Source organism: Ranitomeya variabilis, chromosome 2 (genome assembly GCF_051348905.1).
Source record: "Ranitomeya variabilis isolate aRanVar5 chromosome 2, aRanVar5.hap1, whole genome shotgun sequence".
Lineage (NCBI taxonomy): Eukaryota > Metazoa > Chordata > Amphibia > Anura > Dendrobatidae > Ranitomeya > Ranitomeya variabilis.
Genome location: NC_135233.1, coordinates 235,285,527 through 235,302,393, shown reverse-complemented (window position 1 = coordinate 235,302,393; position 16,867 = coordinate 235,285,527). Strand labels below are relative to the sequence as shown.

The 16,867-nt window shown below is 44.6% G+C and overlaps 1 protein-coding gene across 1 annotated transcript; it reads left to right on the top strand.

Annotated features, from left to right (window-relative positions):
- Positions 1 to 11,070: 11,070 nt before the first annotated feature.
- Positions 11,071 to 15,991, top strand: LOC143809289 (uncharacterized). The gene is made up of 3 exons (XM_077292389.1): positions 11,071 to 11,121; positions 12,252 to 12,281; positions 14,788 to 15,991. Exons 1-3 carry the CDS (start codon positions 11,074 to 11,076, stop codon positions 15,745 to 15,747), a joined length of 1,038 nt encoding a protein of 345 aa, XP_077148504.1. The 5' UTR covers positions 11,071 to 11,073; the 3' UTR covers positions 15,748 to 15,991.
- Positions 15,992 to 16,867: the final 876 nt, after the last annotated feature.

Genomic DNA, 16,867 nt, shown 5'->3' with positions numbered 1-16,867 from the left:
CACCCCCTCTTTGAGAATACCAGCCGGCTCAGAAACTCCTGGAGAATCAGGCACAAAACTCCTTGAAAGGGCATCAGCCTTCACATTCTTAGGACCTGGAAGGTATGAAACCACGAAATCGAAACGGGAGAAAAACAGTGACCATCGAGCCTGTCTAGGGTTCAACCGCTTGGCAGACTCGAGATAAGTCAAATTCTTGTGATCCGTCAAGACCACCACGCGATGCTTGGCGCCCTCAAGCCAATGTCGCCACTCCTCGAATGCCCACTTCATGGCCAACAACTCCCGATTGCCAACATCATAATTACGCTCAGCAGGCGAAAACTTTCTAGAAAAGAAAGCACATGGCTTCATCACAGAGCCATCAGAACTTCTCTGAGACAAAACAGCCCCTGCTCCAATCTCAGAAGCATCAACCTCGACCTGAAAAGGGAGCGAAACATCTGGCTGACACAACACAGGAGCCGAAGAAAAACGACGTTTCAGCTCCTGAAACGCCTCAACGGCCGCAGAGGACCAATTCACCACATCCGCACCTTTCTTGGTCAAATCAGTCAGTGGTTTGACAACACTAGAAAAATTAGCGATAAAGCGACGGTAAAAATTCGCAAAGCCCAGGAATTTCTGAAGGCTCTTTACAGATGTAGGCTGAGTCCAATCATAAATGGCCTGGACTTTAACTGGATCCATCTCGATAGTAGAAGGGGAAAAAATGAAGCCCAAAAAGGAAACCTTCTGAACTCCGAAGAGACACTTAGACCCCTTCACAAACAAGGAATTAGCACGAAGGACTTGGAACACCATTCTGACCTGCTTCACATGAGACTCCCAATCATCCGAAAATACCAAAATATCATCCAAATATACTATCATGAATCTATCCAGATACTTTCGGAAGATGTCATGCATAAAGGACTGGAATACAGATGGCGCATTAGAAAGCCCGAATGGCATCACCAGATACTCAAAATGGCCCTCGGGCGTATTAAATGCAGTTTTCCATTCATCGCCCCGCTTAATACGCACAAGATTATACGCTCCTCAAAGATCTATCTTGGTAAACCAACTAGCCCCCTGTTGTGAATTTGCTTTTTGCTCCCTCTAGTGGTTACTAGTTTTTTGACTCTGGTTTTTCTGTCATTCCTTTTATCCGCACCTGGGTCGTTAGTTAGGGGTGTTGCTATATAAGCTCCCTGGACCTTCAGTTCAATGCCTGGCAACGTAGTTATCAGAGCTAGTCTGCTGTGCTCTTGTCTACTGATCCTGGTTCCAGTTATATCAGCTAAGTCTGCCTTTTGCTTTTTTGCTATTTGTTTTGGTTTTGTATTTTTGTCCAGCTTGTTCCTAATCTATATCCTGACCTTTGCTGGAAGCTGTAGGGGGCTGGTGTTCTCCCCCCGGACCGTTAGACGGTTCGGGGGTTCTTGAATTTCCAGTGTGGATTTTGATAGGGTTTTTGTTGACCATATAAGTTACCTTTCTTTATTCTGCTATCAGTAAGCGGGCCTCTCTGTGCTAAACCTGATTAATTTCTGTGTTTGTCATTTCCTCTTACCTCACCGTCATTATTTGTGGGGGGCTTCTATCCAGCTTTGGGGTCCCCTTCTCTGGAGGCAAGAAAGGTCTTTGTTTTCCTCTACTAGGGGTAGCTAGATTCTCCGGCTGGCGCGTGTCATCTAGAATCAACGTAGGAATGATCCCCGGCTACTTCTAGTGTTGGCGTTAGGAGTAGATATATGGTCAACCCAGTTACCACTGCCCTATGAGCTGGATTTTTGTATTCTGCAGACTTCCACGTTCCTCTGAGACCCTCGCCATTGGGGTCATAACACCCCCTTAATCCGAGCAAACAAATCAGACAATAGAGGCAAAGGGTACTGAAATTTGACCGTGATTTTATTAAGAAGGCAGTAATCTATACAAGGTCTCAGAGAACCATCCTTCTTGGCCACAAAAAAGAACCCTGCTCCCAACGGTGACGACGACGGGCGAATATGCCCTTTCTCCAAGGACTCCTTTATATAGCTCCGCATAGCGGCGTGTTCTGGCACAGATAAATTGAAAAGTCGGCCTTTAGGAAACTTACTACCAGGAATCAAATTAATAGCACAATCACAATCCCTATGAGGAGGCAGGGCACTGGGCTTGGGCTCATCAAATACATCCTGGTAATCCGACAAAAACTCAGGTACTTCAGAAGGAGTGGAAGAAGAAATTGACAACGCTGGAACATCACCATGGGCCCCTTGACAACCCCAACTGGACACAGACATAGATTTCCAGTCCAATACTGGATTATGGACCTGTAGCCATGGCAAACCCAACACGACCACATCATGCAAATTATGCAACACCAAAAAGCGAATATCTTCCCGATGTGCAGGAGCCATGCACATGGTCAACTGGGTCCAGTACTGAGACTTATTCTTGGCCAAAGGCGTAGCATCAATTCCCCTTAATGGAATAGGATGCTGCAAGGGCTCCAAGAAAAACCCACAGCGCCTGGCATACTCTAAGTCCATCAAATTCAGGGCTGCGCCTGAATCCACAAACGCCATAACAGAGTAGGATGACAAAGAGCAAATCAAAGTAACGGACAAAAGAAATTTAGGCTGTATAGTACCAATGGTGACAGACCTAGCGGACCGCTTAGTGCGCTTAGGACAATCAGAGATAGCATGAGTGGAGTCACCACAGTAAAAACACAGCCCATTCTGACGTCTGTGCTCTTGCCGTTCAGTTCTGGTCAAAGTCCTATCACATTGCATAGGCTCAGGCCTCTGCTCAGAGGACACCGCCATATGGTTGTTGTGAATTAGACTTCTTGGCTCCCTCTGGTGGTTATTAGTGATATGACTCTGGGATTTTCTTTCCTCAGTTTGCACCCACCTGGGTCGTTAGTCCAGGGGTGTTGCTATATAAACCTCCTGGATCCTTAGTCCAGTGCCTGGCATCGTTGTAATCAGAACCTTTTTGTTTGCTCCTATCTGCTGGTCCTGGTTCGTGCAAAATTAAGCTAAGTCCTGCTTCTTTGTTTTTTGGGTTATTTGCTTGCTCTCATTTTTGTCCAGCTTGTACTAAATGTGATTCCTGACCTGGCTGGAAGCTCTAGGGGGCTGGTGTTCTCCCCCCGGGCCGTTAGACGGTTCGGGGGTTCTTGAATATCCAGCGTGGATATTTTTGATAGGGTTTTTGCTGACCATATAAGTTATCTTACTATATTCTGCTATTAGCTAGTGGGCCTCTCTTTGCTAAATACCTAGCTCATCCTTACGTTTGTCTTTTCCTCTTACCTCACCGTTATTATTTGTTGGGGGCTTGTATCCAACTTTTGGGGTCTTTTCTCTGGAGGCAAGAAAGGTCTTTCTTTTCCCTTCTAGGGTTAGTTAGTTCTCCGGCTGGCGCGAGACGTCTAGAATCAACGTAGGTACGTTCCCCGGCTGCTGTTATTTGTGGTGCTAGGATTAGATATATGGTCAGATCAGTTACCACTGCCCTATGAGCTGGTTTTTGTGTTTGCAGACTTAGAAACTATTTCTGAGACCCTCTGCCATTGGGGTCATAACAATGGTGCACAACTTTCCGCTCCCGCAAACGCCGATCGATCTGAATAGCCAAGGACATTGATTCATTCAGACCAGCAGGCGTGGGGAACCCCACCATAACATCCTTAAGGCCCTCAGAAAGACCCTTTCTGAAAATCGCTGCCAGAGCACACTCATTCCATTGAGTAAGCACAGACCACTTTCTAAACTTCTGACAATACATTTCAGCATCATCCTGACCCTGACATAGAGCCAGCAAGATTTTCTCTGCCTGATCCACAGAATTTGGTTCGTCATAGAGCAATCCAAGCACCAGAAAAAACGCATCTACATTAAGCAATGCAGGATCTCCTGGCGCAAGGGAGAATGCCCAGTCTTGAGGGTCACCACACAACAAGGAAATAATGATTTTTACTTGCTGACTAGGGTCACCAGAGGAGCGAGGTTTCAGGGCAAGAAACAGTTTACAATTATTCTTGAAATTCAGAAACTTTGATCTATCCCCAGAAAACAAATCAGGAATTGGGATTCTAGGCTCTAACATAGCATTCTGAACTATATAATCCTGAATGCCTTGTACCCTTGCAGTGAGATTATCCACACAAGAGGACAGACCTTGAATGTCCATATCTACACCTGAGTCCTGAACCACCCAGAGGTTTAGGGGAAAAAAAAGACTAAACACACTGCAGAGAAAAAAAAATGGTCTCAGAACTTCTCTTATCCCTCTATTGAGATGCATTAACACTTTTTGGCCAGTTGTACTGTTATGGCTGGACCTGGTGGTTAGGAGCACCAGGAATGACCTGATAGTCAAAACTGCAAAATAGAGCGAGCTCTGGGAAGTGGGAGCTCTGCTGACCACAGCCCTAATCTATTATCACACACACTAGAATTAGCCGTGGATCGTACCTGACTCTGCCTAGACGACTCTTCACAGCCTGAGAGGTAACTACCCCTAAAGAGAAATATAGCCTCACATTGCCTCAGAGAAATTCCCCAAAGGAAAAGAGCAGCCCCCCACATATATTGACTGTGAGTTAAGAGGAAGGCACAAACATAGGAATGAGACAGGTTTCAGCAAAGGAGGCCCGACTTACTAAATAGACAGAAGATAGATAAAGGGATCTTTGCGGTCAGCACAAAAAACTACAAAAAGCCACGCAGAGTGAGCAAGAAACCCCCCGCATCGACACACGGCGCGGTAGGTGCCACTCTGCAACCCAGAGCTTCCAGCTAGCGAGACAATATCATGATAGCCAGCTGGACAAAACTTAGCAGGTACTCAGAAATATATTCAGCACACAAATGAACAACAAATGAACTTAACAGGGACTTAGCTTCTGCTGAAGTAGACAGGTCATCAGGAGATCCAAGTGAGATCTGAACCAGTACAGATACATTGACAACTGGCATCAGGTAACGATCTGAGCAAAGTTAAATAGAGGAACCAGCCCAGTCTTAAACGATGCAGCTGAGGAAGCCACCTCCAGACCAGCAGCTCCACTTTCAGCCACCAGAGGGAACCCACGGGCAGAACTCACAGAAATACCATTCCTGACCACAGGAGGGAGTTCGAGAACAGAGTTCACAACAGGTCTCACAGATGTCTTTCTCTCTGTCCCCCATATAGGATAGGACAAACCCGTATGACTGGTGGCTTGAAGCTGTTTATAGGGACTCTAGCACGCCCCGGCCTCCGAGGGTTGCCACCGTGCCTCCTGGGTGTAGGGCGGACAGGTATCTTGAAATTAGCTGACCTGCCGGTCTCTGGAGCAAAGCATAAAGGTCCTTACTCCCTTGGTGTTCCGGCCACTGGGATTCTGCGCCTCAGAAGGAGGCAGCCTGTGTAGGGCTGGTCACTTTCTGGTATCCTCTCCTTTGCTATGACTTCCTTCACGCTCGCTGCAATACAGTTCTGCCTTCTCAATGTCTCTTTCTGGGAGCTGCAGCTCTGAGGGCATGCACAGCTCCTTTGTCCCTCTGTCCTCCTCAGTCTCAGGTCTGGAACGTTCTGCCAGAACTCCTGTCTGGAACTAACTAACTTTCCCTACAGACTACCAGTTATATATATATGGGGAGTGACCTAATAAATAGGAGCAGAAGCTCCCCCTGGTGGTCTGGAGTGTGAAATGTGTTGCATGTTTGTGATACTTGGATGCAGTTATCCTTCTTTGCCTCCAAACGTAGCATCACTCTCCCCGAGAGGAAAGCAATACCACTGCCCGCAATACCAGGACCCTGGGGCGCCGCACTTTCACAGGCAAGCTCACATGCTGGCTTTTCCTCTGGTAGTGCCCCTAGCAGAGTCTACGATTCTTCCCGCTATACCACAAGTCTTCCTGACAAAGTCTACCAGGGCATGTTGGACACCTTCACTTCAATAGACCACCACCCTATCTGTGGTTCTAGCCCAGGCCAATTACCATTAGTAGTGACAATGCAAAATATTGTACTGTGTTCGGACTGTATAAGGCTAGGGTTACATGATGACGTGTCAGGCGACATGGCATCTATTGGTTTCTTATGGTGTCTCGTTGTGACCATCAATCTACCGCAACAGTTGACATAGAGTCGCAAATTATTACAAATTTTCAATTTTCTGTTGTTGGTCACAAGTTGTCACCAGTGATCTGAGCTGAACTGTGGTTAACTCAGTGACTTTTTCCCACGGTGCTGAGGTCACCGGATTTCATTAGCCCGGCTGGGAAAGCAGCCTCAGTGACCTGAAGTAACCTTGATGATGTCACCGCCATTCACTAATGTTGCGCTTGCAGCAGCTCATTCCACAGTGGTTCTCAGCCTGGACAGTCACATCTTGGCACCGTCCAGGTTGAAACTGTTTATTCCCAGACATGGATTATGGCATGGGACAGAAAGTAAAGGCCAGAGCGAGTCGCCCCTCCCCCCGTGCGTGGGCAGAGGCCGGCATAACAGTGGGTTGGAGGGGGTGGGGCAGTTTGGAATGGGGTGGGGGTATGTAAAAGGAGTATTTATAGGGTTGCTTAGGGGTGGGTAAATTCAGTTCCCGCCCTGGAAAAGTCACAAGCAGTCCCGCCTGCCCTTATTTTATATTTCTCTGGTGACTATAGGGTAGTTCTTTTATTGGGTCATGGTGGCTTTGTTGCGGTTGAGGGGTCCATGAAGTTGGTGCTAAATTGGTCTGGGGGATCCATGGGTACATGGATTCCTCAATTGTTATTATATTAAGTTTTGGTCCGGTGATTTTGTGGGGATTTTCGGCAGTGGTTGGTCGGATCCCCAGGGTTTAAGTGGACAATGGAACCCCTTGGGATATTGAGCTCCCGAGCCAGTGGAGTAACGGCTTGGAGTAATTTATGGACTGGCATTTGTCCGCAAATTAATTTGTATGGTTTGTCACCAGATTTTTGGGAGCTTCAAGGACCCTCCCGGTGATAGTTATATTTTGTTAAATATTTGTATATTATTTAAATAAAGGCTGCTGTGGCCATTATTATCCAACGTATGGTGTCATTGTATTAATTTGGGGGGCTCAGGTCGGGGGAGTGGTTGAGTACTTGGGAGTGGTTGGGTACTTGGGCGGGGAAGGTTTAAGCTGAAGAGAAGTGCTCACCAGAGCATTGACAATACCAATGTCATGATGGATAGGTGAGGGATATTGGGGGTGTTGTTTTTATTTTTGTTTTATTACAGAAGACGAGGGCTTCAATGGAATGGGCATTAGGTGAGTATAACTGTGTTTGTTATTTTTAAATAAAAATGGAAAAGTTTTTTGTTTTATTTCTAATAAAAGACTTCATTCTGGCTGTGTGTTTATTTATTATTATTATTATTATTATTTATTTATATAGCACCATTGATTCCATGGTGCTGTACATGAAAAGGGATTACATACAAATTACAGATATCACTTACAGTAAGCAAACTAACAATTACAGACTGATAAAGAGGGGCGAGGACCCTGCCCTTGCGGGCTTATATTCTACAGGATGGTGGGGAAGAAGACAATAGGCTGAGGGTTGCAGCACCTCCGGTGTTGGTGAGGCGATAGCTTCGGTAGTGAAGAGGAGGCAGCGGGGGTCAGTGCAGGCTGTAGGTTTTCCTGAAGAGGTGGGTTTTCAGGTTCCGTCTGAAGGATCCGAATGTGGTTGATAGTCGGATGTGTTGGGGTAAAGAAATCCAGAGGATGGGGGATATTCGTGAGAAGTCTTGAAGGCGGTTGGGTGAGGAGCGAATAAGTGTGGAGGAGAGAAGGAGGTCTTGGGAGGACCGGAGATTACATAAGGGAAGATAACGGGAGATTAGTTCAGAGATATATGGAGGAGACAGGTTATAGATGGCTTTGTAGGTCAGTGTTAGTAATTTGAACTGGATGCGCTGAGGGAATGGGAGCCAGTGAAGAGATTTGCAGAGGGGGGAAGCGGAGGAGTAGCGAGGAGAGAGATGAATTTGTCAGGAAGCAGAGTTAAAGGGAACCTGTCACCCCCAAAATTGAGGGTGAGGTAAGCCCACCAGCATCAGGGGCTTATCTACAGCATTCTGCAATGCTGTAGGTAAGCCACCGATGTATCCTAAAAGATGAGAAAATCAGGTTATATTATACTCACCCAGGGGCGGTCCCGCTGCTGGTTCGGTCCGATGGGTGTCGTGGTCCGGTCTGGCGCCTCCTATCTTCAGATGACGTCCTCTTCTGGTCTTCACGCTGCGGCTCTGGCGCAGGCGTACTTTGTCTGCCCTGGTGAGGGCAGGGCAAAGTACTGCAGTGCGCAGGCACCGGGCCTCTCTGACCTTTCCCAGCGCCTGCGCACTGCAGTACTTTGCTCTGCCCTCAACAGGGCAGACAAAGTACGCCTGCACCGGAGCCGCTGCGTAAAGACAGAAGAGGACGTCATCCTATGAAGATGGGAGGCCCCGGACCGGACCGCAACGCCCATCGGATTGGACTGCCCGCCCAGGTGAGTATAATCTAACCTCTTTTTCTCATCTTTTAGGATACATCGGGGGATTAGCTACAGCATTCCAGAATGCTGTAGATAAGCCCCTGATGCCGGTGGGCTTAGATCACCATCGATTTTGGGGGTGACAGGTTCCCTTTAAGGATGGACAGGAGATGTGCAAGGGTGTTAGCACGGAGGACAAAGAAAAGGATGTATTTACCATATAACTATAGTATTAGCAATGGATAGTTGTCTTATAGACGCCTCTCCATTACTAAGCTATGAACCCTACTAGCCACCGCTACAGGGCAAGTGGGAAGACCCGGGCAAAGCGCCATAATTGGCGCATCTAATAGATGCGCCTTTTCTGAGAGACTGTGAGCTGCCATTTTTAGGTTGGAGGGGCAATATCCATGGCCCCTTACCAGCCTGAGAATACCAGCCCTCAGCTGTCTGCTTTAGCTTGGCTGGTAGTCCAAAAGGGGGGACTCCATGACAATTTTTTAAATTAATTATTTAAATATTTAAAAATATGTTGTGGAGACCTCTCTATTCTTGATAGCCAGCCTTGCCGAAGCTGACAGCTGAACCTCATATCATTTAAAAAAAAATTATTTATTTATAGCGCAGGCGGTGGCTGATGAATACTGTCTTCAGCAGCACTTGCTCTCGCTGTTATCATCTGAATGCAACTCTCAACATTGTCCCCCGCTAGCAGTGATTGCAGCGCGAGCAGGGGACAATGATGAGAACTGTCTTCAGCGCCGGAGAACAGCGTGAAGAGTACCGCTGATTCACAGGTGCTGGTACATGTCACACTGATGACACACAGATGTGTGTGGGACGTTTTGTGGCCCATGCTGCTCTGAAAAAACAGACTTGTCAGCGTATTTTGCCCATGGACACATGGTCCATGGAAACACACTGACGTGCACAGAGCCATTCACTTCAATGGGTCTATGTGTGTCAATGTCTCTGGTACATGTGAAAACTATCACCACACGTACTGGACACACGCACGATCTGAAAGAGCACCCTAAGGCAGTTTCCAGATGAAATCCACTGAAAAAGATGCCATGTGAACATACCCTAAAAAGCCTCAAATCTGACAAAAAAAAACTTTTTCAGCAAGAAGAATCCATGCTGTCAAAAATTCAAAGGGTATGCTCACATGGATTTTACAAGCTGAAATATCCACATCAAGCAGCATCACAAAAATATTTTTTGATGTTTTTTGATCCATTTTTTTCATTTAGTGCATTTTTTTTGCAGTAATAAATTTAGTGGTCAAATTTGAAGCGTTTATTTTTTTCAAACAGAAAAACCTCACAGATTGGGGAGCTGCTTCTTTTTACATTGTATAAAAAATGCGGGGCAGCATCATGTACAGCATTCACGTTTTGCTACTGAAATGAATTGAAGCTTATTCAAAGAACATTTTAAGTAAAATCTGCTCCAAGATTCTCACAAAAAAATTCTGTGTGAACATACACACAAGGCTAGGTTCAGAGTTTTTGACATTTTCAGGAGGTTTTTTGAAGCAAATCTGCACCATAATCCTCCTCAAAAACTGCTGAAAATTCTCTATCAATGTGATGGAAAATTCACTTTGCTGTTCATACGATGAACGCCTTTCAGGCTTTGAACGTCACACCATCTAGTCAAACTGTTGCAAAACACTAGATGTAGAAAAAAAACACTTCAAAGACCTATTCAAGAACTAAAAAATGTTTTAAAAAAGAGTTTTTCCCAAGGATATAGGCACACAGTCAGTATTTGGGGAGTTTTTTTAATCTCAGTATATTAAGCTAAAACCAGGAGAGAAAAAGTATAATAGAAACACGTCACCACTTCTGCATTTATCACCCACTGCTGTATTTGGGTTACAAATACTGATGTAAAATACTGACAGTGTGAACTTGGCCTAAAATGAATTGCTTTTGAAAAAGTTGCAGACTTTTTCGGCTATGTTTCCAAGGTCATGAAACGTAGCGCTTTGGACGCAGCGGATACTCTGCTCCGCCCAAAGCGCTGCCCCCCCAGAAAATGCAGGTGCGGATTTGTTGCTTTTTTTGTGCGGATTTGCTGCGGATTTTGTGTGGATTTCATGCGCTTTTACCCCTGCGGATTTCTATAATGAAATGGGTACAAAAACGCTGCAGATTCGCACAAAAGAAGTGACATGCTCCTTCTTTTAATCCGCAGCTTTTCCATGCTGAATTTTCCGCACCATTAGCACAGAATTTTTTTTTCTCACTGATTTACATTGTATTGTAAATCACTTGTGGATCTGCAGCATTTCTGCACGGTAAGGCTACTTTCACACTAGCGTCGGACGACGCACGCCGAATTGCGTCGTTGCAACATACTGACGCTAGCAGTGAATGCGCCATACAAAAGTGTGAAACAGTGTGAAAGTAGCTTAAAAAACGCTGCAGATCCGCTGGAAATTTCCAACGTGTGCACATAGCCTATCCCCATCTCCAGTCTCTCATTAGGAATAACCCAGATCACCTGTCCTTCCCAAAAAGTTAATTTTCCAGGGGGAGGGGAGAATGGCAGTACTCGTTGGGAATCCTGGCTATATATAGGAGGGAAGGGACTGGTATATGGTGTATACAGCGGGTATGTGTAAGGCACTGAATGACAGTTGTAGGGTATGTATCTGTAGGCAGTATGGTGGGTTTGTAGATCTGCTGCCTGGGGCCTTCTCTAATAAGTAATGGGATCTCAGTAATGGTGGATTAAGGCTGGTTTTAAATGTAATGTTTGTTGCTTGTGGATTTGTTTTGTGCTATGGACCACTGAAATGAATACAAGTGCTGTGATAATCCATGCATCATCTTTGCTTAATCTCTTCCTACAGAGCTTGGTTGGTGGTCACCTGTGGATGGCTCTGTCAGGGCAGGCTTTAGGCAGGGGGTCCTAAATGCTGACCTATGGCACCATCCTAATCAAAGATTTAGGTTATATTTACATGGGCTGAGTTCAGGCTGTTAAATGAATGTGACAATATTTATAGTCCTTCTGTGCTTGTTTCACGGCCTTTTTACACTGGCTGAGGAAGAATGATGGGCACAAAACGATCAATTTGTCCCCATGTTATCGGCAGCACATCTGCAGGTTACACCAGGCAATGTGCTGTTGAGAACAATCCAATAAACCTGAATAGGCAGCATTTTTGTTCCTTGGGTGACTTGCTGACCTGTATACATACACCTATGGACTCCTGTCTGCAGCTGGGATTTATAAATGTATGTGACAGACATGTATACAGAGTACACCCATCCCTGCCCCACATCGTTTCCTAAGACTAGAGCACTTTACTGTTCACATACTTATCCTGCATATTGTGATCATATACTGGCTTTTAGTCATCTATCTTTTTTTTTTTTTTTTTTTTTTTTTTTTTTAATCTACACCTTATTTTTAACCATTTGTTTAATATAACAAATATCTATATACATTTTGTTTTATCAATTTATGGCTGTATACCACCATTCTCTAACACTTCTGCTGACACTAAGTGGTGTGTTCATATTCTCCCCTTGTTCTCAGGCACCCATTTATTGGATGCAACCTTTTTTTGGCTAATATAAACCACCAGGAGCCCATACATTCTAGGAACTTTCACTATTTGTGTATTCCCTACGGTAGATGCTGAAGGCCATGGACAATTGCCCATCACTCCCTAACACTGTCCCTGCCTATGGTTTAGTCAGAAAACTCATAGCCACAATCTGTCTACTCGCTACTACCATCTGACTATGTTCTTTATACTTCACAGGAGCTGCTCAGCCCCTGTACTCTCCAGATGGTAAGAAGTTTCTCTAACTTTATTTAAATTTTTGGTCCATTTTAACAAACTTTTCTTCTTTTTTTCTCATTAACTTTGAAGAGATTGTCCACTGCTCTTACTTTGCCCCATTCTTAAGGCTCCAGCCAGGGCCGGCGTTAGGGGCAGGCAGACTAGGCAGCTGCCTGGGGCCCCCTCTGCCCTAGGGGCCCCCAGCCAGGGGCAGACATACTGTTGATGGCACTGCTCCAGGGCCCAGAGGTGGAGGGGGGCCCCTGCAGGCAGGCCCGGTATCATGCAGGGTCGGGCCCCTCTCACTCCCTCCTGTAATCATGGAACACCGAGTGTCGGGGAGAGAGCGGGCGCGAAGTGCAGGAGATCAAAAAGGGGGCGTGTCATGCAGGGAGAGACGCTGGCCAATGAACGCTTTCCTTACCTCACAGTGACCAGACTGAGGAGAGCGCTCACTGGCTGCCGTCTGTCCCCCTGCATGGAGCGTCCCAATCGTGAGTACTCGCCTACAGTCAGGGGCCCCGGCTGCACAGCACATAGAGACATCAGTGGAGGAAGAGCAGGACTTACAGGGGGTCTTCTGCTCCCTCCACTGTTCTGTTCAGAGCAGGCTGCAGCGTCTCCTCACAGAGAAGAGATGGGGGAGGAGCTCACTGCAGGGGCAGCACGGCAGCAAAATGTATGCTGTGAAGTGACCTGAAAAGTAATGTGCAGTTATAGTGCTCTTTATAACTTATCTCTTTATAATTTTAGTCATGGAACTTTTTGAATTTGAGTCTTTTCCTCCCTTACTGGGAATTTATCATCAGGTGCTGTCTGCTCTGTGCCCCATCCCCCACAGTGGGGTCTGCAGCCCTCTCCAGCTGAACTGACCTGCAGGGCTCATCTGATCACCTATACAAGAGTAGTATGTATGTATGTATATGCTTGTATATGTATGTGTGCATCTGTGTGTATCTATGTGTATGTTTCTATCTGTGTGTATCTGTGTATGTACAGTATATGTGTGTGTATGGTACAGTTGTATGGCTGTGTGTGTGTATGCATGTACAGTATGTGTGTATCTGTGTATGTGAAATAAATTTGTATGGATATATGGTATATATGTATGTTTATGTGCATGTACATACAGTATATGTGTATGTATATGTGTGTACGGTATGTGTATATACTGTATGTGTGTATGTACGGTACGTGTATGTGTATCTGTATGTTCGGTATATGTGTGTGTATGCATGTACGGTATATGTATGTATGTACGGTATGTGCATTTGGGTGTATTTTATATGTATGTACGGTATGTGTGTACTATATGTATATAACTGTATCTGTGTATGTACGGTATATGTGTGTGTATCTGTGTGTATGTACGGTATATGTGTACGGCATTTGTGTGAATGTACGGTATATGCATGTGTGCATGCACGGTATGTGTATGTATGATGGTATATGTATGTGTATCTGTGTGTATGTATGGTATATGTATGTGTTTGCATATACTGTATTTGTATGTGTATCTGTGTGTCTACGTACGGTGTATGTATGTGTATTTGTGTGTATGTATGGTATATGTATGTACGGTATGTGTATACTATCTGTGTATATAACTGTATGTGTGTATGCATGTAAGGTGTATGTCTGTGTATGTATGGTATGTGTATCTGTGTGTATGTACGGTGTATGTATGTACAGTATATGCCGGAACAAAAATCATTGTTCTCATCAGCACATCGCCCAGTTAAAACTGCAGATATTCTGCTAAGATGATACTGTATGGGGACAGATTGATTTACTAGTGATCATTCTGTCCCCAGCCAGTGTAAAGAGGCTGGAAACAAGTGGCGAATGACTTCAATATTGTTGATCACGCTCGTTTAGTGGCCTGAAATCAGCGCATGTAGCTACAACCAAAATGTTTCTGTTGGTGCAATACGTTAGCATTTGGGGCCCCATTTTAAACTTTTGCCTAGGGCCCCACTTTGCCTAAAACCGGCCCTGGCTCCAGCACAATCAGCTGTTCTTGGTGTTGGCAGCTGTTGGCCATCTACTGATAGTGGCCAAAGCAGGGTACTACACATTCATGTCCTATTGCTTTGAGTAGGAGGTGGGTGTGCAGTACCAAGCCTCAGCCACTACCAGAAGATGGAGCAGCTTGACAAGTGAGTAATTCTGGCCGGCAGCCTCCTATAACCACTGGGGGTGCTTGGGGGTCAGGCTAAAGATGAGTGATAAATGCTAAAATACTGGACAACCTCTAAGTTCTGTCCTTGTGCAATTCAGCTAGTGAAAATGAGTAAATTGAGCCCTGTAACATGCCAATGTCTCTACAGTTTAGTAGGACAGATGTCATGCATATGTCACAGTGGGCCTACAAACTGACCCTGATGTCTGTTGCCGGGGGAAAAATGGCTGTCATCCAGTTGAGGTTTGAAATGAAAATGGTGGCTGTGTGATGCTTGAGAGCAAAAAGTCTGTTGGATTTATTGTGTAATATTATTTTTTTTCTTCTCTTTAGGGGGTTTCCCGAGGTCTTGGACCCCTCACTATGTACTTGTTTACTGAGGAAGGTGTCTCCTTCCAGACTGACAATGACATGTTCCTGTCCTCGGGTTGTAATGGAAAGCAATACCTGGTCCAAGTCCGGGAGTTGAAGGACCTTAACAGCAAGTTTCTCATCACTTTGCTTCCAAATGGCAAGATTATGCTGAAGGATTCTCGAGACTCATATGTCAGCTGTGCAGACAAAGAAGGTGTTTTCTATTTGGATACAGAGAAAAGCATCCCAGATGAGTCTTGTGAGTTTGAAGTGTTTCATGATGGTGACAGGGTTCTGTTCAAGGCCTTCAATGGCCTCTTTGTGTTCCGGAACTTTCGATACCATGGTAATGTCATTGAAGTTGGCCGTTCCAGTATGGATGACTGTTGTCGGTTTCGTACTGGGATGGGTGACTTGTATGCCCCTTCTTTTGATATCTCGGACGTTGAATTGCATGACATCTCCAAGATTGTCTGCCGCCCATATGTGCTTAAGAAGGAGACTTTTGTCAACAAAACGGATGAAGTCCAGAGTCATGATTTCACTTTTAGTTGGGAGACCAGAATCACTGAGACAACTCAATGGGAAAATACTTGGGCACTTGACTCCAAATTATCTACTTCATTTTCTGTCTTGGGCTTTGAAGGAACTATAACTTATAATGGTCATTTCCAGAAGATCGCCACTGTCAATAGGTCAATAGCAGAAAGGAGACGTGTCACAGTTGATGTCCCACGGCGTGGTAAAGTTACAGCTCAGTTAGTGGTTTCCAAAATGGAAAATGTTTCCCTCCCATTCATTGCCTCTGTCCGCAAGCACGAAGTGAGTGGGGAAAGCATGCACTTTGAGGAAAAGGGGGTATGGAAGGGACTTGTGTATGATAATCTAACTTTGGAAACCAAGCAGGAATCTGAAGGGGTTTCATGCACTGCACTTTAAGAATTGTGACAGCGCTTCAATGTCAAGAAGGTGCCACTGCTGAGAAGACTATACGAGTTACTGGAAACCAACTTTAGGATTGTCTTACTTTAGACTTCTTACTTGCCCATCTGTCTCTAGTGTCTTTCTATCTGTCACTTTGGGGTACTGTTTTTGTGTAAGTAACTGTCACTGGTTTTATGTAGTTACCGTTCAGTGTCTTGAAGTAACTGTATATTTAACAATAAACTTCAATCTGCATTGAAATACTAATATGCCTATCGTGTCTTATATTTTGTGTATTGACTTACTAAACTTTTTTTTTTTTTCTTCTTGCCTGAGGCTTCATACCAATTAGTCTTATTACCAATGCTTTCACCCCCTTGGTGTGAGGTTTAACCTGAACCTTGCATATTTAGAAGTAGAGCGTGATATTTTACTTGGTAAGAACTTTTTAACACAAGGATGTAACAGACATGACTTTCTCCTTTTGTCCCATGTTATTGAAACTGTCATTATTAAGGCCCTAAGGGGGTAATGATGCTGTGATTGTGCAGTCCCAATGGTCTTTGGTTCTTCCACAGGCAGTTCCTCTGGGACTTGTTGGTGGAAACTTTGGCTGCTTTCCAGATTTATTTTTTATTTTTTTGTAGCAAACTAGAACCAGAGGGAAATGATACTGAAACGTGCACTTAATTAACAATATCTTTAAATGGAGTATAGGAATGACTGTAGTTGCTGGCCTCATTTCGAGATTATACATTTATATTAAATTTATTTTGTAAAATATATATATATATATATATATATATATATATATATATATATATATATATATATATAATTTGGACATATCTCCATGATTCCATTCCCCTCATTACTGCCTCTGCACTTAAACATGAATGAACATAAACAGCCCCACAGATTATAATGGATGTGGTCTGAGTGACACCTGTACAGGAGTCTAAATAAGGCCATAAATCAAATGACTCATAACGCAGAATTTTATTTTTTTTTTTATCCATACAATTCATGTTTAACACTTGTTCAATACGTACCAACTAGTAGCCTAGTAAAACGGGATAAAAATCACAAAGGTCAGATGGCATTGGTTGTCAGACTTTAGGTCCCATAACATGGT

Excerpts from the sequence above, each read along its gene's own strand:
- LOC143809289 (XM_077292389.1), top strand. The coding sequence starts at position 11,074 with ATGGTGTATACAGCGGGTATGTGTAAGGCACTGAATGACAGTTGTAGG. Across the intron at positions 11,122-12,251 it reads CACTGAATGACAGTTGTAGG|GAGCTGCTCAGCCCCTGTAC; the intron begins GTATGTATCTGT and ends TATACTTCACAG. Across the intron at positions 12,282-14,787 it reads GCCCCTGTACTCTCCAGATG|GGGGTTTCCCGAGGTCTTGG; the intron begins GTAAGAAGTTTC and ends TCTTCTCTTTAG.